Source organism: Ursus americanus, chromosome 15 (assembly GCF_024610735.1).
Source record: "Ursus americanus isolate L20-20 chromosome 15, mUrsAme1.1.p, whole genome shotgun sequence".
NCBI classification, from domain to species: Eukaryota; Metazoa; Chordata; class Mammalia; order Carnivora; family Ursidae; genus Ursus; species Ursus americanus.
The window spans coordinates 41,088,828-41,110,065 of NC_142141.1; the positions used below are offsets into that span (position 1 = coordinate 41,088,828).

At 38.1% G+C, this 21,238-nt stretch overlaps 1 protein-coding gene across 2 annotated transcripts in view; it reads right to left on the minus strand.

Moving 5' to 3' along the window:
• Positions 1-1,788: 1,788 nt before the first annotated feature.
• Positions 1,789-21,238, minus strand: part of CDH6 (cadherin 6) — a 124,951-nt gene continuing 105,501 nt past the window's right edge. For both annotated transcript variants that reach the window (XM_045787170.2, XM_045787172.2), the window contains exons 8-12: positions 16,846-16,982; positions 14,213-14,334; positions 13,046-13,163; positions 12,663-12,914; positions 1,789-7,817 (exon numbers count right to left, since the gene is read on the minus strand). In XM_045787170.2, the coding sequence (XP_045643126.1) occupies positions 7,327-7,817; positions 12,663-12,914; positions 13,046-13,163; positions 14,213-14,334; positions 16,846-16,982 (1,120 nt within the window). In that variant the 3' untranslated portion in view covers positions 1,789-7,326. The remainder of the gene's footprint in view (positions 7,818-12,662; positions 12,915-13,045; positions 13,164-14,212; positions 14,335-16,845; positions 16,983-21,238) is intronic.

Genomic DNA, 21,238 nt, shown 5'->3' on the forward strand with positions numbered 1-21,238 from the left:
TAGATAACATATTAAGTGTATCTTCCATGTAAGTGACACTCACCAGAGAGTATCACCAGATACACATGTTTGTGTCTGTCTACATCTCCCGGCCCCTGTCCAGTTAGTGTGGAGCCATACGACTGAGTTCTGGCCAATGAGATGTGAGCGGAAGCGGTATAAGCAATGAGTAGGCCCTGCCCCCTTAGAAACATCTCGTATGATCACCCAGCAAACTCTTCTCCCCTGCCGTGTTAAACCTTGGAAGCAGTGTGCTCCAAAAGGCGTAGCTACAAGGAGAAAGGCTCACAACCACTCTGAACACCGTAAGAGTGAGACAAACTTTATGGAGATTTTGGGTTTTCTCTGTTGCAGCAGCTAGAGTGAATTACTCTAATATATACTAATAACTGTTATGGGAAGTAGTGTGTCTTGGTGATGGGAAATGGCTTAGCCTGTCTAAACGTTTGAAGGAAACTTCTTCCTGAACTGGGTCCTTGAGACAGCACATTGCCCTTCCTGCCTACGCTACCATTAGTTCAGGGAAGTTTCCTAGATCCTGCTGACTCTGCTTGCCTAGGGGTCACAAAGAGCTGGGGACACAGGACAAGGGTTAGCTCTAGCACATGGTGAATACTACCTGGCAACGGACATATCCTTCAAAAACGTCTATTTCCAATACCATCATTCCTTCCCATGGGTTTCTGGTTCCCACCAAGTTAACTTTAAACCCAATGGCAAAAACCCCACAAGAAACAATGACAAAAATCAGCTGCTATGGTATTACCGAGCCTCAGTGTTCTTATGCCGTGTGACTTTTCCAAGCGTAGTCTACTTCAGGGAATCTCAGCTGAGATGAGGGGCATTGCTTAAACATCTCTCTCTCTTCTTTTTTTCCCCTGCTATTCTTTTTGATTTCTCATCTCCCTTTATCTCAATCCTATGAATTTCTAAACCTCCCACGCCCTCCTCCACCTGGGCAGAAACAGTTTCTCCTTCCTATGAACACTTGCCTCTCTGTCTCTCTGAAGGCATCTTCCCACCACCCTCTGTTGGATGCTATAGCTAGGAGTTTATGGCAGCCCTTCCTCCTGGACCATGAGCTTCTGGAGAGAAGGGAAAATATATCTATTTGACTTACTGTCAAATATTTCATGGCACACATTGGATTGCCCGCTACTGAACAAATGAATGAATAAATGAAAAATCTCCTCTGCAAAGCTATGAATTCTCTCAGTTAAAAAATTATGAAACAGCCTCTGTGGAAATAGGAGGCAGCTTAAAAGAGAACAAGCATATGAAATATTATAGCTCTGAATATGCTAAAAGCATTTTATTTACTCATAGTATCAGAATGCTGGAAGGATTTTATCCTTATTTCCCTCTGGTCTGGCTCTTGCTTTTTCTTTTTCTTTTTTAAATCAGAGATCCATAGGCATTTTTTTCTATGGGAGCAAAATAAAGGATGGAGATTTGGGATGGGCAAAAATACAGAACTGTCTTTTTTTATCTAAAGCAATTACCATGAGGAAAAACAGCTTTCTTCTTAATACAGCAATTCCATAAATAACAGTAAAATTCTTGATGCCCCAGCAGTAAGAAGTCTGCAGGGCAGCACCAATGATGTATATCGCTGGCTGGGAGAAACTATTGTTTACAAGCTAATTATTGTATAACAAGCTGGCTTTAGTTAGCTATTTGAGAGGTTCAAACAGCAGATTTGGAAAGATAAAGGGTGTTATCAGCATGTACATTTTTTTTGAAATCTCTGATTAAAAACAATAGTTTGAGAGAATTGAAAAAACCGAGTTAGAAAAAAACAGTTTATTAAGTAATATCATATAAATAACTTGTTACAAAAATTGATTTGCAAAAGGCATATTTACTCTTTGTGAGAAATCACTTTTTAAATTGCATTCTTTTCAAATGTATACATCTAAGAAAACAAAGGAAAGTAAAAGAAGCCATTTCAAGGAGCACGCCTTTGCCATTTGACTACCACAAAAGGCCTGGCCACACTGAGCTGTAAGGTAATCGTCTAATCTCTCCTTCGAATACAGGAAACTTTCTCATGTAAACTGTGAAGTTATGAAAATCTCCCCAACTAGAAATGTTGATGAGAGCTGAGCAGTGGTGGTTTCTGTCAGGTGTTTTCATCGCCAGGGATACAGGCGATGCTGAGAAAAACCTTATGACTGAGCAGTACAGCCAGGAAATCTTCAAAGGTGGAATCAGCTTCAATTTATACTTGGGAGTATTTTTAATTAAAAACAATCAATACCAAAAAGCTTTTATTTTCTGGGTTTAAAATCACAAATCACAGTAGGAGAATGCCAAATTGCCTTAGCTTGGTACTACTGAAGACGCACGTAGCATTTATTATAAGGCCTATTCTTACGCAGTTTACTTTCAAAGCAATGAAAAGAATCATAAACAAAACAATACGATGGTTTTGAAGCGTTCCTACGTTTCTTCTGAGCAGATTGGCTGCTTTGCTACGCAGCATTCTGCCTGAATGCCTTAGCAATTCTATACATTTGATTCCTTAATAAACACTAAACTAATAGATCATAGAAAACTAAAAGCTTATAGAAGGTGCCTCTAGACATATTTACATAAATAACATAGTCTCGCAAGAAAGACCAAGATCTCATTATAGCGGAATGCTTTTTCCACAACGCTGGGTCCATGCCTCATTTGTCAAATTAACCCCATTTGAAGAGAAATTTGAGTTTGTGGTTCATGGGTTTAAAAAAAAAAAAATGGAATTAAGCAACTTGTAAAAGCTCTTTTGAAATTAATCTAATAACCCAGTGGCTCTCAGGCTAAGTGCCTCAGTCCTGTCTGAAATACAGTGGGTAATAGGCTTTGTTTCCATTTGGCCTCCTTTTGGCACTTTCATCTGCTGGCTCTGTCGGGCTAACGTTCCCCCCAAATTAAAAAATGAAAATGCATCATAAATAAGGTATTACAAAATGGGGAGTAGATTAAAGATTGTCTCAGCAATGCTTAAATTAAATTGACGATGCAGAGGCCATAAACTTCTGGCTTTAAAAATGAGCTATCTCTTTATTAACTTTTAACAAGTATGTGAGTCACTGTATTTCCTTTCTAAGAAGGTATTCCTCTGCCCACTGAATATGATCAGGGTCTGATGTTTTTTAGTAGAGAATTGCCCCTTTAGAAAACTATTCCATAAAGATGCCAAAGGGAGATTAAAAATGCTGCAAACGTAATAGTCACTGAACTTTTAAGGAGACCATGCTGTAATTCTGTATTCTCTGGAAAAGAAAGCTGCTTGTCAGACTTTGGAAAATAGTTCATTTTCCTGAAGATCCATACACTAAGTCTTGATCTCTCCACTCTTATAATCTGATAGAGGGGGCTGAATTTTAGTGTTAACATATAAATGTTTGACTGTTTAATCCTCTGTGACAATTCAAAAAAGATTTCATCTAGAGAAAATCATAAAAAATAAAATTACACAAAAATGACCCTTTTTAGAGGATACCTTTCAAAATAGTGCGTAGGGGGGAGATCATGACTTTCTAGAGAGTTCTTCCAAAGTAATTATATTGCTTTAAAATGGGTGACTGGGGTAAGAAAATTGATTTGGTGGTTTGGTTCCTGGGGAAAATGAATTTAGGTGTGCCTGATTTAAATACTTAGTTTGTGCCCAAGAATCAACTCTGTTTTTCCCTTTCAGCTGCATTCTTCTGTGGTCCTCAAGTATGTAGAATTGAGGAATTCTTAATTCATAGTTTATACATTATTATCTCCAATGAAATACCCATTTCAAGGCAAAGCATTTGATGGAAGGTATTGCTCAGCAAATCAGGACATCTAACATTTATACACTTAGAAATGGAAGTAATAGAAACTTTCTAAAGTTAATTTGGATTCGTAAAATTTGGATGTTTCTAAGATAGAGATTCAACTTTTAAGAAATTTTTGTACAACTTTTTTGGAGCTCAAAATGAACACTAAGCCAGAATTTTTTTTTTTAATGAGTTAAAATTGAATTGCCAGGTTTTGTTTCATTTGAAAATGAAGTCAATTTGTATCTGAAACTCCCTTTATACAACTAAGCTGTAAAGCTAAGAAAGCTCTGTAAAAAACATTTATTTATTGTGCCCAGAGCCCCTGTCTTATGGTTCCATGGAATCATCTTTTCTTTTCTCCCATTTGATTTCATTTTTTATTTGGGGACAAATGTTTATGCCTTTCAGCAGAAAGTGGCTGTGAAGTGAAGGGGTTGTAAACTTATGCATGATAGTTTAACATTTAAAAAAATCCCAGCTTATTTTAGGGAATATCTTAGTGGTTTGAAGAAACTCTCCCCTTTGAATGGAGGGGAAAAAATTTTTAGAAGGGCTTCAAAGTCCTTGAAGAAATCCACAAAAGTGATCTGCTTATAATTAAGGAATTTTAGTTTCATAATGACTAAAGCAAGTATTAAATTTTACCTCTTCCCACTTTCCTTCCATCCTTCTTGTCACTAACATCTAATATCAGGACAGAGACTTTGTGAAAACTGAGCTGAAGACTGGTTTTTTTCTCTAGTAATCATTCATATTGACCGGGGTCCTTGATGCAATATCTTGGTGGGAAGGAAGGGAGACCCATACGGAATCATGGAAGTATGGCTCTCATTATTTCCATGACATCAGACAGTATTAATTATAGTAAAATACTTACAGGACCCTGGTACTAAATATTCAGCTCTAGTCTTAAATTATCCAATTTCTTAGAGATTCATCATCAGGTTTTGTGGTAAGAGATTAAGCAGTTATTTCAATATTTAGTCATATTAACTTGTTCTTGGCCCACCATACCATCTTCAAGGTGGGATAATATACCCTGCCAATTATATCTCAAATATTCCAGTACAGAACTACTTACTTTCACTTATGAGGAGAGAATAAACCTCACCCTTAAACATTGGAAGTTGCTAGTGTCGACCCTCAGACATTCCAATTAACCCAAAAGTTCAAAAGGAAGACTTTTGATGATATCTTTCTTTTTATAGGCTATCTTTCTTGATAGAATTTATTACATGACATGAAATGTAAGGACAGAGAGCTCTTTAATTTTACAGTAAGTCATGTGATTAAGGTGGTGTTCTATTGCTATAAATAACTAGTTCTTACTAATTAACTTTACTAAGCTATCTTTTTTCAACACTTAACTGTGACTATGATATTCATTATACTGAAACCCTCCTGTGGTATTTTGTTTGCATTCCTGTGTGTGTGTGTGTGTGTGTGTGTGTGTGTATGTATGAAGAACTAACAAAAGAAAACCCTGAAAACATGAAATACTTGTTAGTACACAGGGAAGTCCATTACAAAATAGGAAACCATTCAGGAAACACAAGGAAGAATATGGTTGTAAAACTTTTTCACTCTAACTGGGTAACCCAAAAGACTACATTTCTCTTATTTTAAAGGTGCCGTCTTTACTTCCTGGGTAATACACCTATTTAAACTTAACAACTGTATGTTTCCAAATAGAAAGTATGTACTATATGACAGTATCCCCAAATGGAAATAACATTATCTGTAGAAAATTAACATTAATTGAAAATAAATCCCTAAGACTAATAATTGAAGTCAGCATATTCTTAAGTACATAATATATATTTATATATATATATATATATACACACACAGAGCCTGGGTTTGCTTTTTTTTTTTTTAAGTTTTCAAAACAACGATGTTTTCGTTACAGTACTTTGGAAATTTCTGATGACTGCACAACATAAGATTCTAATGATACAAATCATTAGAACAGCCATATGAAATAAATGATTTGAACCTGCCAAAAGGATTAGTTCAGTTCAGTTGGGTCCTCTGGATAATAACTATGATGCTAATTGCATAATTAGAGAAATAATAGATTGGATGGATTGTACATTACTTTTCTGTTGTAGTTTGAAACCATTACTTTATCATTAGTTCAAAGACAAGGATGGCAAGGTTGCCGTAGCAACAAAGTTAAAAACAATGAAAAAATATTAATGCTTTTGAAAGTCAACTATCATTTTGATACAATCTTAAACACTCTTATTAAAGGGAATCAAATTTTTCCCTTCGTAAGCGTCTTCCAAACATGTACTATGTAGTTTTTCACTATGATCTCAATAATATATCTATATCTATCATGTCATATAAATATATAAATGTTTCCAGATGTGAAGGACAGGGTTTCAAGTTCAAGTGTGGCTGGCTCTCTTTCCCCATTAAACTCTGAGGGCGGGATTTGAGTTTTATTTAATCTATCTTTACTAATGCAACTTAATTGTGTACGAAGTATCTGAAGAATATGAATTATTGTACTTCACGCTGCTACTTTCAAGTATATTGGAATAATACTGACAACAACTACAGACAAGGAGTTAAAATTTGTCTCAGAAAAGTTCCTTCAAGAATTTTAAACAATTAGACTTATTTGTAATTAGCCTACTGATGGTTGAAATAATTTTAAGTGATCTGTGGTACATTTGGTGGCCCGAACTTTAAAATATGCTAAATATTTCCTTTGTTTAACATCATTAGCTGTTTTCCCTTTCTCTTTATATGGTACAAGGGCAAACTTTTGCAGGCTTAATATATAACAAATTATGAGTTAGTGTCAAGGAATGAGGTATTACATTTTGTTTGTTGTTTTTGAATGTTACCATTTAGTTTGCTTCTAGTCCAAAAGAGGAACAAGAATCATAAAGTGTTGGTGGATTTGATGTTTTGAATAGTCATTGGTGCCAGATAAAGTTCTCGAAGAAAAAACAGGGCTGGCAAATGCCATTTTGAATTCTTTAGGACACACCCATAATACACACCCATATATATAGTTCATTATCTCCTTGTGAGCTGATATACCAGGACCAACTTCACAGTTGTTTCTCCCTCATTTCTCTTACTAAAACTATATTTTTTATCATTAAAGCACAGTCCCTCATCCCATTAGCATGTGAAATGTACAGCCAGAGCAGCCCGCTGACCTGAATCAATGGAGTGTAGCAGGGAGGCCAGGGGAAACTGAGCATGTTTCGAACTTGCCCTAAGAGAACAAGGGAAAATACCACTCCTGGTGCTCTCCTCCAGCAGGGGGCCTGTTGGGCTGACTGACATGGTTAACTGGATGCGCTAAAAAATAAACATTTGCCTTTTGGAAGCTCATAAAAGTGTACTAGAAAAAAGTCTCTAACATTGGATCCACACGGACTGCAGCCATTGACGTTTGGAACGGGTAGAACAGAGAACCCTTCACGGAGCGGTGGATAAAGTAGAGAGAAAGAGCCACTTCACCTATTTCGGTGTGGTACTGGAAAATGAAAAAGGCAACGCATTAGGAGTCTTTGTCACTGTCCACGCCTCCATACATGTCTGCGAGCTTTTTGAACCGAGGGCCCCAGTCACTAAGGTAGTCGTAGTCCTGGTCTCCATCCGTGGTCACTGACTCCAGCGAGCTCAGCGAATCGGCCACTGAACCGGTGCCCTCGTAGGCGTAGGTGGCCAAGGAGTCATAGGGCGGGGCGGTGGGGTCCGTGTCATTCTCCTTTAACCTTTGGTTAATGAAATCCCGAACGTCCGTGTTGTCACGAGCTGCTGGAGTCCGTCGGGGGAGAAAAAGGGCCTCGGGCACGATGTCCCTGCGTAATTTGCTGTCCTCTATGGCTTCAGGATTCCTCAGGGTGCCGATATCAAAGGCCTGGGTGTCCTCCTCTCCACCACCTTCGTCGTTGTAACTGACAATGTTGTCTCTGATGTCCTCTTTGGATATGATCAAAGGTTCTTTTTTCCGCTGCCGTCTCAAAGCTGCAAACAACACCACTGTCACTGCAAGCAGAAACAAAGCAGAAGGGGAAGAGAAAGTTAATTCGCCGCCCAATTAATGTCAGCAAGAAACACTGTGCTCCAATGTGAAGTTTTAAAACTTCTCTAGGAAACTGCAGACTCAACTTTTATTTCTTTGAGGTTGTGCTTGCCTCCACGCGTGATCAAACTAGGACCCTCCCCAAAAAACAGAGTAAATATTTGAAAGAGAGTTACGATTTAAGTAGAGGATAAAACACCTTCATATTTTGTCAGTAGTTCCCTTTTGCTTTGAAATGGCAAACTAGTTTTCAGGGTAAGGAAAAAATAAAATAATAATAAAAAAAGCTCAAACAGCGAGAGCGCGGCAATAAGAGTGCAAATTATGCTGAACACATAAAATGCTCTGAAACTGCTTATAAGCACAAGGCTGGCACCTTCGGGATGTGTTGAAGGTTTGCATAACTCCGCAGCTAAAATAACTTTTGCACTATGCCTCCTTTTTTTTTTTCCTGGGAGAAGTGCAAAATTAGTTTAAAACCCAAAGTAGAGATGTGAATGTCTGCATACCTTTCTACATAGAAGAAATATGATTACAGATAATATCTGGAGAGACCCAGATACAATTCAGAAAGCCGTTCTGGACTTCAAGTTCAGCCCATTTGAAAGGGGGCAGGTTATAAGACGTGCACCAGGTTATTTCTGTTTGAGCTAAACAAAATAAACACATTTAAGAGGGAACTTGGAAAAAAAAATCTTTCAAAGGTTCATCTTCTCTAACTTTGTTGCCTGGAATGTTGGTTCTTTGAATTTTTCCTCCTAACTCAAATTAGAGGCAAAGCAAGAATTGTGTTTAAATAGCTCCTCCTGTTTCTCCACAGCTGGCTGGGTCGAACACAGCTGGCTACCTGTAGAGAGACACATCTATGAATGGACATATGGGTGGGAAAATAAAAACACAGCGACAGCCTTAGAGAGGTCGGAAAATGCATTGTTAAACTGGGTTAGTCCAGGGGTGTTTCCTCAGAAAGTACTAGTAACGTGTTTTTATTTTCTCATCCATAACATGGTCCAGATTTTATGAGCCATAAAGAATTGAAATATTGTAGTAAGAATTACAGAATAATTGCTTTTGGTGGCTGTGTATATCTACCTATATAATGATGGATATATGCATACCCAGATATCTATATATTAAAATTTCAGGTGTTAATAGTATTAATAATAATTGGTTATCTATTGAGAAATTCTATATGCCAAGCACTGTGCTAAGTGCTTTACATACTGAATCTCATTTAATTACCACAGCAGTCCTACAAAGTAGGTACCGTTATTATATGTATTATATGTACTATATAATATAGTAACCATTTTTCATAGAGGAAATTGAGGTTTAGAGATGTCACATATACAAACAGTTGTAATCCAGGTCAGACTAAAAAGCCAACACTCTGAAAGCACGTTGGGATTATCAAGTGCATGGTTGTATAATGGTACACATTCTCTCTTGCTGCCAAAGAGCATCCTCATGCCTCATTTGTCCCAGCCATGAGTTTATGTATTTCTTCATTCACTAAATACTTATGTAGTGCCCACTCTGTCTGTGCCAGGTACCGTTCTAGGTACTATCCATTGAAAATATTAATCAGGAGATGGGCAGGAGTGGTGGTGGTGGTGGATGGAGATGGAAAACAAACAATGTGTATCATAAATAAGGAAATTATTAGAAGGTGATATGTACAGTGTAAACAGAAAGAACAGAGGAAGGAGGATGAAGAGCACTCCCTTGTGTGATTGAGAGGCTGTGTATGCTTTTTAGGCGGAGATTGCTTCATTGAGGAAGTGACATTTGAGCAAAGGTGTGGGGAGTTAGCCAAGGAGCTGTCTGGTGGAGCACAGCTAGAAGGAGAGTGCCTGGAGTGTTTGACAAACAGCCAGGAAACCCTACGGCTGGCCCTGAGGCAGCCCCAGACAGGAAGGGAGTAGGGAAAGGCCTTGTCATATGGGGCCTGGAGGCTTCTGTATGTCCTCACTTAACCCTGCGGTGCGGGTGGGTAGAAAATTTCAGGGCTTTGGGCAGAGGGATGCTCATAATCTACCGTTTATGCCGGATTCCAATGTGACCAATGACAAGGATTTGCAAAACAGAGGATTGTACCTAAGGATGGCCTCTGGGGATAGTGAATAGAATCAAGATGAATGTCTCCCAAAGCATTAAAACCTTATGTACAACAGTTCGTGCCATCGTTTAAGGCTAGATAGCAGGCATTTATCACTACCTAATTCCGCCCCAGTTTAAGTGATCTGTATCTATCGTTTTGGTCCTTTGCACACCTGAAAGTGCAATACCTAGAAGAGAGGGCACATCGGGTAATTGAAAAATTCACCGCCTACTTCTCCTACAGCTACAACTGCCTGCATCTTTTCTTTTTAGCCCAATGTACATCTGAACAGCAATTCTAGAAGGGAGATCTTTCTCAAAGCTAACTTTTATCGACTGAAGATGTGAGTTCAAAGCACGTTGAACAAAACAAAACAAAAAATTCTGAGAAAGTAATAGCTTTCTTCCCAGTAACTGACCTCTTTTCTTTTCTCTACCCCCTGAGGCCAGAGGACAGCCGTGAGATTTGGGGTGGGGGAATGCTTGGACAATTTGTGCTCAAATCCCATCGTAAAGCTAGAAGGTAGCAAGGCATTTGAAATCAGCCTGCCTAGGCTCGCTTAAAGGATTTGACCCTTTTAAGTCTGTTTCTTTCTGTGAAAGAGAGGCAATAACACAGTGCCCAGTGTTGTCATCAGGAATGAGTTAGTAAATGAGAAGTTCTGTAGACTCTAAAGCACCATAGAGACACGAGATATAGTAGTTGTTTTCACTGTGGTTTTATTTTTGTAAATAAAACAAGAGATGCCACAGGATCCACTTTATTGACTGCAGATTTCCTCCCATATCGATGTGGCTTTTCTGTCTCTTACAAAATCTCAGGTTTGCTTCCACCTTCTTCGATTGTCTCATTTTCAGTTCGGGCTCTCTTTCAGCCTGAAAATTGCCCTGCCTTCTATGAGCTCCCAAAGAAAGTAGAGTGCAGTGTGGAAGCACCAAGGCTCAGGGGGAGAAGACCTGGGTTTGGAACTTTGTTCTACTGCCTGTGAGCTGGGTGATGGGGCTACAGGACTGCACACCTTAGAGCCTTGGTTTTCTTATTTGAGATGCAGATAAATATATACCAGATGGTTCTGAGGGTTAAAGGAGAAGAACAGTTGTGAAGCGTCTTGGCCAGTGTGTAGCCCACGGTGTTAGCCTAGTAAAGGGTCAGTCCCATTGAGGTCCTTTTTTTTACTAGGTACAGAATTCCAAAGAGACTAGACCAGATGCAGGGAGCATGGAGACAAGTTAGGAGTACCGAGGAAATGGTGAATTTTTTGGAGGAAGGAAATGATGAAGAGAGGATAAAGGGAGTTGGTGAGGAGGAAAAAAGCTGGGGCGGGGGGGGGGGTGGTGGCGGGGAGAGAATAACTGGGTAGATGATGAAGGAAAGGAAGAATCACCTCTTTGAGATGACAGTCAGCTCTCCTTCTATAGACCACAGAAAAGTCCATGGAATTCTCCCTGACTACAGGCCTGCCAATTCAGCCCTTCTAAAAATAACCTTTTCCCCCCCAATCAAAAAGAATATTCATATCCTTCTCTTCTAAAACAATTTTTACAGACTCACACCATTAGAAACACTGATTTGTCTTTGCATACTGTCAGCTTTTATTTATCCTCATATCTTAAAATACTTTCCCCAAATCTTCGTTGACAAAGAGAATCACAGTTCTGTAGTTAAGTTTCAAGACTTCTGTTATAATTAGCAAAATTGATATGGAATGTGAAGCTCTTAAGCAGGGTTCCCTAGGCATTCTCTTCTTGGAAAAATGTAGGTCTTTTATTCTTTATTCTTCTCAACGCTATATTGTCATTTTTAAAAAGAGTTTCCCCCCCCCCGTGCAATCCAGGTTGATGCTTCTTACTTTTCTTCCCCTTGGGTAGCAAGCTTACTTTGACTTCTGGAAGGTCTGAATTAACTAACATTTGATTTCTTAGTTCACAACAGTCAACAGTCTGTTGAGCATTTTGAGCTCAACCTGTGTGCTTAATTCATGGTTTGGCGATAAAAATTTCATTTGAATCATTGCTGGACCTCGATTTTCACCTTGATTGCATTCATTTCTTTTAGGTCCCAGATTTATTTCCTCAGTCACAGAAGTTGTTTATTATTGAGAGCCTGAGAAATAATAGACAGTGTGTATGTGGCAGCTGGGGAGCAGTGCTCAGAAGGTAGTGATTCAAATGCGTAGACCAAAGCAAGTTGGCTGGGCGGAAGAAAATTTCATCGCTTTTTATTTCCCCGTATGAGAGAGAAAAAGTCATCATGTTTCTCTTTCCACTTTCCCATTGATCTTTAAGCTTTACCTTCATAGAAAGGGTCATCAGCACACCAGCCATGCCAGATGACTTTCTCACTTTAAAATTTAACAATGTTTGCCAGGTTAAACAGGAAACAACAAATGAAATGAAAAGGGCATATTGAGAGTGCCCTCCAGTCCCCCTGGGATTCATTCCCTGTCTGAGAGACAAGAGATTCTTTGGGTGGAATGATTCCCTGGGTAGGTGAAGACATGGGCAAGTTTCACATCTGTTCATTTTCCAAAGCTATTTTCAAGCAACAACTAGTTCATTGTTGAGCAACACAGATTCTCAGCATGTAACTCTACTCACCTAGATCGGGCTGTATGCCTTACTGGGGGAGGTGGGTAAATCTAGGGTGTCACTGTAACAGTGTGTGCCCCTCAGCATGGGGAGATAGGATGCAGGGAGAAGCAGTTTACCTAGTAGGGTCACGATGCACAGAAGGATGGCGATCAGGGCCCCCGTGCTCAGTCCCGTGGGGTGCACGAGGGCCTCTGCGTGGCAGGACTGCATGTTCCCATGGTGGTCACATGCACAGACCCGAACAGTCACTGTCCCAGTGCTGCTTTGGACTGGGTAGTCGTTGTCTGAAATCACCACAGGCAGGAAATAGGTGCTCATCTCGTGTCTGTTATAGCCATTTTTCCGAGTTAAGATTCCTGCCGTGTTATCTGCAACCAGAAAGCAAAGTGGTGAATGTCACATGCCTACCACATCATGGATTGGAACAATTGTGACGCTAATAGAGAGAAAGAGAAAGATATCAGTATACCGACAGAGAAGGTAACTTGGGTCCATTTACCTTTGTTGTCTTGAATGGTAAAGTTTGAGCCACTGGCTGCTTCGGGGGCCAAAGAGAATGAGAATTGGTGCCCGCTGTAAGGGTCATCTTTGTCAACGGCTCGTAGGGTCTGAATCAACTAAAATCAAAGCCATAAAGCTGCTATGAAGTTTGGCTAACTCAAAAGTGTTCCTTACAGTTTTACAGTAAATTGCTTGACTACATGATTTCTAATTTTAGTTTAAGAACAATAGCTCTAGAACATTTACAGTGAATCCACTTTATGCAGTGAACTGATGGGTTGGAAATAGAGCCAGGAATGACCAGGAATAAGACTTTGTTGTGGGGCTGTCCTGGGCACTGAAGGATGGTTAGCAGCAAGCTTAGCCTCCTCCCACTACACACCAGTAGCATCCTACTCTTTGTGACAATCAAAAATGTCCCCAAACATTGCCACATGTACGCCGGGGGCAAAATCGCATGGGTTGGGAAACACTGCCCTAGAGTGATATAATACCACAATGATCTAAGACAACATTTCAACTAAAAAAATTCAGGCAGTCTTTGGACACAGCCTGTTTAGAAAGGCAGTCTTGACATACACATAAGCCATCGGCTTGCATAAAATCTAAAAAGAAAGTTTGTACATAAAACACAACTTCAGCTTCCCACTTTAACATGTATTTTAACAGTGCACTTCTATTTCGACAAACTGTAACATAATTTTTATATCACTGGCTGAAAAGACCTATTTCGGGTAGGGGCAAATGTGTAAAACAGGAAAACATTCACAAATTTGTATTATTTGTACAGGTGGGCAATATAAATAGGTGAAACTATGAATTATGGGCAATTGTAAAATATGTTCTGGTTATTGCTTTCCAGTATATACAGTAATTAAAAGTATGCTCACCAATTAAGATTTTTCCAATAAAGCCGTGACTAATCTATTTTAATGAAAACTTAAGACTGATTTGAATCAGCATCAGTCTCTGAGAATGATGAACTTCCAGTTCTTAAAAACTGTTTGTTCTCTTATGCAAGTTAAACATTCATTCTGGTTCTTATTTATAGTATTACTTTTGTTAGCATTTACTTCATAGATAATTCAAAACTCGCCCTCAGCTTTGTGTATTAGAAGATCTAAATTAATCTGACTGAATTAATTTGCTTTCTTATGAAACTCACCTGATCTGCTTTTGCTTTTTCACAGACAAAGGTTTCATAAAATTCAGCAAATTCTGGGGCATTGTCATTGACATCTAGAACTTTAATATATAGAGGGACTCGGCTGCTTTGCTTTGGATTATCTGCAATACACCAAAAAAGAAAGAAATAGGCATTTATATATTGATTGCCAATTCCCTTTAGACAACTGTCACTCACTCCTTTCTCATTCATACACAGATTTCCCCAAGGCTGCTCTGAGTACCACAGGGCGTTATGTACCGAGTTAGTCACCAAAAAGAATTAGATTGGTACTTCTGGAGTTGGATACACCTGCTGGAGATACCTATGGGACAAAGCTACTTGTGTCAATAGAGTGAAACTGGATAGCAAACCGCAGAGTCACATAAAATAAAGAAAAGCTATCTAGGAAAGGCGTTTATAGAGGCAGATTTTAAGGGAAGCCAAAGAAGCAGGGAGATGGGGAAAATGTGTACAAAAGAAAGAGCAGGGGGAAATGAAGGAAACCAATGGTTGCTTTGGTCTTAGTTCTTTAGTTTTTGTGCTGAATACAGGCTAGATGTAGTGCCCAGCACTTTGCTATGTTATCTTATTTAATCCTTACAAACTTCTGAGGTAAATACAGTTATCGCCCCTACTGTAGAGATGAGGAAACCAAGGTACACACAGGTTAGGTAATTTGAACATCTTCACAGAGATGATAAGTAAGAAGTAGAGCCTAGATTTCAACTTGGGTCTGTCTGACTCCAAAGCCCAGGCTGTTCATCCAGGATAATGAGAGAGCAGCATCCACGTTGGAAGACTGGAGGTGAATGAGTATTTTGGGTTGTGTGGAAGACAGATTCCTGGTGTAGGAATCAGGAGCAGGAATCTCCGAGCTCAGCACTCCTCATTCACTTCACTCACACATCTGTTTGTTCACATCATAAATATTTAGTGAGCATCTCATTTCTAATACATGCCAGCCACTCTTTGGGGTGTTGGGACACATAGGGAACATGACACAAATCCTGCATCCTGGAGCTTTATTCTAATGGGGGCAGATAAACTGTAAACACATGAATAGATAAGGCATCAGATGCTAAGTGCTGTGGAGAAATTAAAGAGAGAAAGGGATGGGAGAGAGGTGGAGGCGCTACTTTGAGTGGGATGACCGCTCAGTCTCATCTGATGAGATGCCATTTGGACAGAGACACGAATAAAGAGGTTTAAGCCATGTGAATATTTCCGGCTCTCCAGATAAAGGGAACAGCAAGTGCCAAGGCCCTGGGATGGGAGTGGGCTGGTTTTATGTAAGCTCTGGGCTTCTGTTGCATCAAAGATAGTTAAGAAGTTTAGACAATAAGATTCTTAAGCTCCTTTGCATCTAAAATATTGCTCACATTATTCTTCCAAAGTTGGAGCTGCCGAAGATGAAGTTTTAAAAGGTCTTTATCACTAGTACTTTCAAATATATCACAGAAACATTAAATCTTTAAAAAAAATTTTAGGCACAAAGCTTAAAATACACATGAAATGACTACTTCAGTAAAACATAAAATTTCATGATGTTATAAAAATGGTCCTTTTCAGTGTGAAAAATAATTTTGTAATTTTAAAGCTTTAAGTATGCTCTGTCATCAGTATCCACATTAGTCCCTCTGTATAAATTCTGGAGAGCAAATTCCTACCTAACACATTTGTAATTAGGAGTTCTTAATGCTATCACAAAACAATGCTTCATTTTGCCCAAATTGGTAATTTATTATTCTACTCAGTATTTTTCGGCCGTTTCAAATCTCATGAGTTATGTTGACAAAGAATACTACTGTAATATACCATTAGGTATGGAATATTGCACACTAGATACCCAACTGAGCTAAAAATATTTGAACTTTTAAAATAAAAAACACTAAAAAATGAGCTATAATTTGGAAGCCTATTTTTAAACATTCAAATGTTATTTTAAAAATACTTTTTCTTTCATGTACTTAGGCCTACACATTGTGTTTACATTACACAATTTTCACTGTGTATAATCATTTTATTTGAAGCATTCATTTGGCACTATTTTTCTTTGCCTTCAATTTCATGGGGACTTCCATAAAATCCACTCTAAACATTTTATTGATTACTTGGTGGTTTGGATTGCTCACTTTGGTGTACAGTGGAAAAGCTAAAATTTATATCTCTTACTTCTGTAATGATTTTGAAATAGAAATTCTTTAGAAAGCTGGAGGATAGATATCTGAAAGATTTCTAAGTAATGCCTGCATTTTTTAATACACTTGATTTCCCTTCCCTCCCAATTCCAGCCACAAGCCCATGTTTTTCAGCTGCTTCTGTAATGTTCTGATTGATAAAGCTTTTTGGAATCAAATCTACTATGTACCAACTCAACCTCATTTGAGAGATGCATTCTCATTTTATTATTTCTGAACTACAGATCGTCCGCAGGTGCCTCTGCATTTGTGAATGAATTAACACATGCCTAGAAGAAACATTACTGCAAATCATTATAGGGCTCTTTCCCTCAATATGTATTCGAGTAGGATATCAGTACATGGTGACGAATTTCAGCCTTGCTTCACCAGCCCTTGCTGGGACACTCACTCCGTCAATCAGGGACAGCTGAGGGGTGAGGTTAGACTTACTGATCTCTGTTGCTATCACTGTAATGTTGTGCCACAGCAATGTTTCTCGGTCAAGAAGTTTCGATGTAAAAATTGAACCATTTCCAGAATCAATGTTGAATATTCTGTCCATATCTGTGTGTCGATCAACAGAATACCTAAAAAGGCAGAGTAGAATTTAGAATAGTTTTCTTTTCTTTTTAAAATGAAATACAGTTGACACACAGTTAGCTTAGTTTCAGGTGTCCAGCATAAGGATTTGACAAGTCTACATGTATGCTATGCTCACCACAAGTGTAGCTACCATCCATCCCCATACAGTGCTAGAAAGGTTTTCTTTGTGTTTGTTATTCTCACATCCTAAAACTATTCCCAGAAAGTCTGTCACATGGATTTTTTTCTACTTGTAGCACATATTTGCGTATCTATAACTCAATACTAAGCAAAATATTCTTGGAAATTAATTCTTTACAACTGAGATCCTAATGGTAAACCCATTAGACAAGTTGCATGAGTTTGAGAATCACCAATAAAGTTTCTTTTATATGTAATTTGTATCAAGTTTGTATAGTAATTGTCACATTTTAACTCAAATTTATAGAACCTTAGAACTTTAATGTGTACCCAGGTATTCGTGTGCATAAGTAGGTTGTTGTCTAGTTTTCTGTTATCTACTTTGTTTTAAAAATGATTACGTGAAAAGAAGCAGAAACTGGCTAGTGTGGCTGCAGTTAGTGAGGTGGGAAAAGGGAGATAGAAAATGAGGTTGGACTGTCGATGGTTGGGGTGGCCATGGCATGGAGTTGGGATTTGTTCTAAGAGCAATGCAAATCTACCAGTGGATTTTAAGCAGGGAAATGTTCCAATCTAAGTCACGTTTAACAAAGATCACTGGTTGAATTGAGGAGAATGGTTGGCAGGTGTGGTCACAAACTGATAGATGGGAAGAACAGGATTTGGGGAAGATCCTAAGTTCCTGTTTGGTATATTGAAGCTGAGGTGCTCAGGGGAAGTCTGGGAAAGGAAAGATCTGGATTGACAACTTAGATTTCTGGTTCAATTGTCCAGGAAGAGGAGGTCCAGTGAAGGGAGAAAAACATTAAGGACAGAATCACTGAAAAGATGATGGGAAAATGGAGACCCACGGTGCCCAGAGCAGAGTAGGAGCTAGACAACTATCTAAGGAGTTCAGAGAATTCGAAGAAAACCAAGAGGTGTCTTAGAAATCAAAGGAGGACTGAGTTTTCGATGCTGAAATTGATGAAAGACTAGTAGATTTTGAGAAATGTTATCTTCTTTATCAATTTATTACCAGTTTTTGGAATAGCTATATGTGGGGAAAATATGTATGCACTGTTTTATGTAGGGGACATTAAAGAGAAAATTCGGGAGACAGTTGATATGTTAAGGTCATTAGGGGGAAAAATTGCCCATTTCAGCTAGAGTCTCAAAATTTATGTCATGATGGGAGATTTTAAAATGTTGGCTTGGTAGAAATACAATTAAGTAAATGACCAACTAGTCATACACATGTAGACTTATTATGAATACTCTAAGAAAAATAAGCTCTTGTTACTAACTTGTAATAGTGTACCATGTTCAAGATTCTATTTCAGTCGATTATTTTGCTTCAAATGTAACTGGTGAATTATAATAAATATATTTTAATAAAATATATTTTGTCATCTATCAAGGGTCTAAATAAAATGGATATTTGATTATTGGAGTCTATTTAAACCTGATATTAAAGAGAATCAAGAAGTTCAAAAAGGATATGTATATATCTCAAGTCAGGTTAGAATTTTAATTTTAGTTTATATAAACCTAATATTTTGTTATTAAAGGTTCATCTCCTACAGATAAAACAGCTATTATTTTTGCCATTTATGTCATGAATCAATGTTTATTAAGAATTTAGGCAACAGGGGCGCCTGGGTGGCACAGCGGTTAAGCGTCTGCCTTCGGCTCAGGGTGTGATCCCGGCGTTATGGGATCAAGCCCCACATCAGGCTCCTCCGCTATGAGCCTGCTTCTTCCTCTCCCACTCTCCCTGCTTGTGTTCCCTCTCTTGCTGGCTGTCTCTATCTCTGTCAAATAAATAAATAAAATCTTTAAAAAAAAAATTTTAGGCAACAGCATTGAACTTGATCACCTGCCTTCATTTTAAATTTGAGAATGATAAATATTTATAAAACATGACTAATTACCCAAAAAGGAAATCTCAATATTCATAGACTTTGTAAGACATTAAATGATTGCCTACAAATATTTTTTCCCTCATGAAAAATGTCAAGCTTAAGATATGCTGCTTATTGCCTTTATAAGCTGTTACAATTATATACAGCTGTAATCTTTTCTTGTTCTTTGTTTTCTTCCTGCTATAGTTTTAAGTTTTACAAGTAATTGTATTTTCCTGTCAAGCCTTTGAAATAAAGAATATGAGGTGAGGAATTTTTAGTTGAAGGTGGCTTTTGATTTTAAAGAGGAACTACTTGGGAAATACCCAAATTATACATGAGTTTTTCCCTTAATTAGGAAATTTAAAATTAATAGGAAATTTCAAATGTCTACACTGTTTAGGAAGATGTATGCACATGAAGCCTTATCTGTTTGTTGTTTTTCTTTCCAAAGTAATTTCAATTCCTATCCAGTATATTTACTGCCCAGTCACATTAATTGTAGTCATAACAGATAAGGAACAAGGTAATCAATCTTAACATGATTATAGCAGATTATTTTGCTAGGTAGCTCTTCCCTCCCCCCCAGAAATTTATTATATTCTGTGATTCAATAATTTGTCTTCTAATGTATCCTCCCAAGTCAGGGAGATTTGTGGGTCAGGACAGGAAGTATGTTTGCATGTAAATTTTTCATAATATTTATTCAGAGTGACATTTTATAAGACTCTTCCATGAAGTCAAAGGGCATTTGTGATAAAGTTACTGGAAGAAAATTATTTTATGTAATTAAAGATTTGTACCTGTATAAAGATAGATTGATGTTTGGGGGAAGAATTCTCTAGTATTAAGTGTGTACCTAACATATTGTCTAGCACCTAGTTCAGTATTTACATCTTGGATAACCAAAAACTATGTGTGGATGTACTTTCCCAGTATGAGAATCACTTTTGTCCTATAAAAAGACTCACTGGAATATACATTTATATACCATATATCCTTATTGGTATTTTTATCCTTAAATCTATATCTATATATGAAATCCGTATGTACCAAGAAAAGGCTGGCATAAAAAACTTCAAAATTAGCTGACAGCAAACCCAGTCTGACAAACTAACTACTTCCTTTAATACACGTAAAATAATGCAGTGGGTTAAAATGGTATTCATTATAAAAGGTAAAATAGACATAAAAATGCAGCCAAAATTCCCAGGAGACATTATCTCTTTCAATTAAAAACATGTTGATTGATCAAAGAGGTAACAAAGCTCATATTTATATAAACTAGCAGCATTAACACTTTCAGATTTGTCTTCACATTGACTTGCTAAGATTTTTTTCCTTTACACACTTAGGACAAACTCCAAGTGAGAGAATCATTGTGAAGTACTTAAGATTATTTGTGTTGTACAAGCAAAGGCTGCCATTCATTTTTCTTATTAGTAATATTAAATGTATATGGAAGAACACTTGATCCGTGGAGCTTATATGTGGCTACTTTGGGTTGACCGTAGTCCAGTTGAAGGAGTCTATGGATATTCCAGCAGAATGATAAAACAACAGTGTCTGTTTTCCCAATGATTTAAAACTATTCTCTGAGAATAAACCAGGCATTTTTGTGTTTTAGGTGTGGGACTTGCCATCAGGTTTCATTCGAACAAAGAGCTCATGGCTGAAAAGTTAGAAAATGATTGCCTTAGAACCTCAGATTCTTTCATCTGCAGTATTATTCTTCATGGGGCAGCCAGTGTGATCCTCTTAAAAAGCAGTTTTAGACTAGGTAATACTCCTATTCAAAGCTTTGCAGTGGCTTCCTACCTCAATCAAAATAGAACCCAGTCTTTACCAAGGCCTACAAATGCCCCAGAGGACCTGCCACACTCACCACTTACCATACCTCCCTGTTGCCTCCTACCTTACCAACCACTCCCCACCGTGCTCACTCTCTTCTAGCTCATGAACCTCCTTGGTACTCCTTCCTCATGCCAAGCAAGCTCTGGTATCAGACCTTACCCTCATTTTTCCCTCTTCTTGGAATGTTCTTCTCTCAGATACCATCATGGTTCATCCCTTCATTTCAATCAAATCTTTATTCAAATGATTTCCTACCAAGGGCAAGCCTGACCGCACTATGTAAAATGGTACCCCAGATACCCTTTGTTCCCATACTCTGTCTTATTTTACCGCTTACAGTGTATTTTACCTGAAATCCTGCATATTTGTTGTTTGCCTATTTC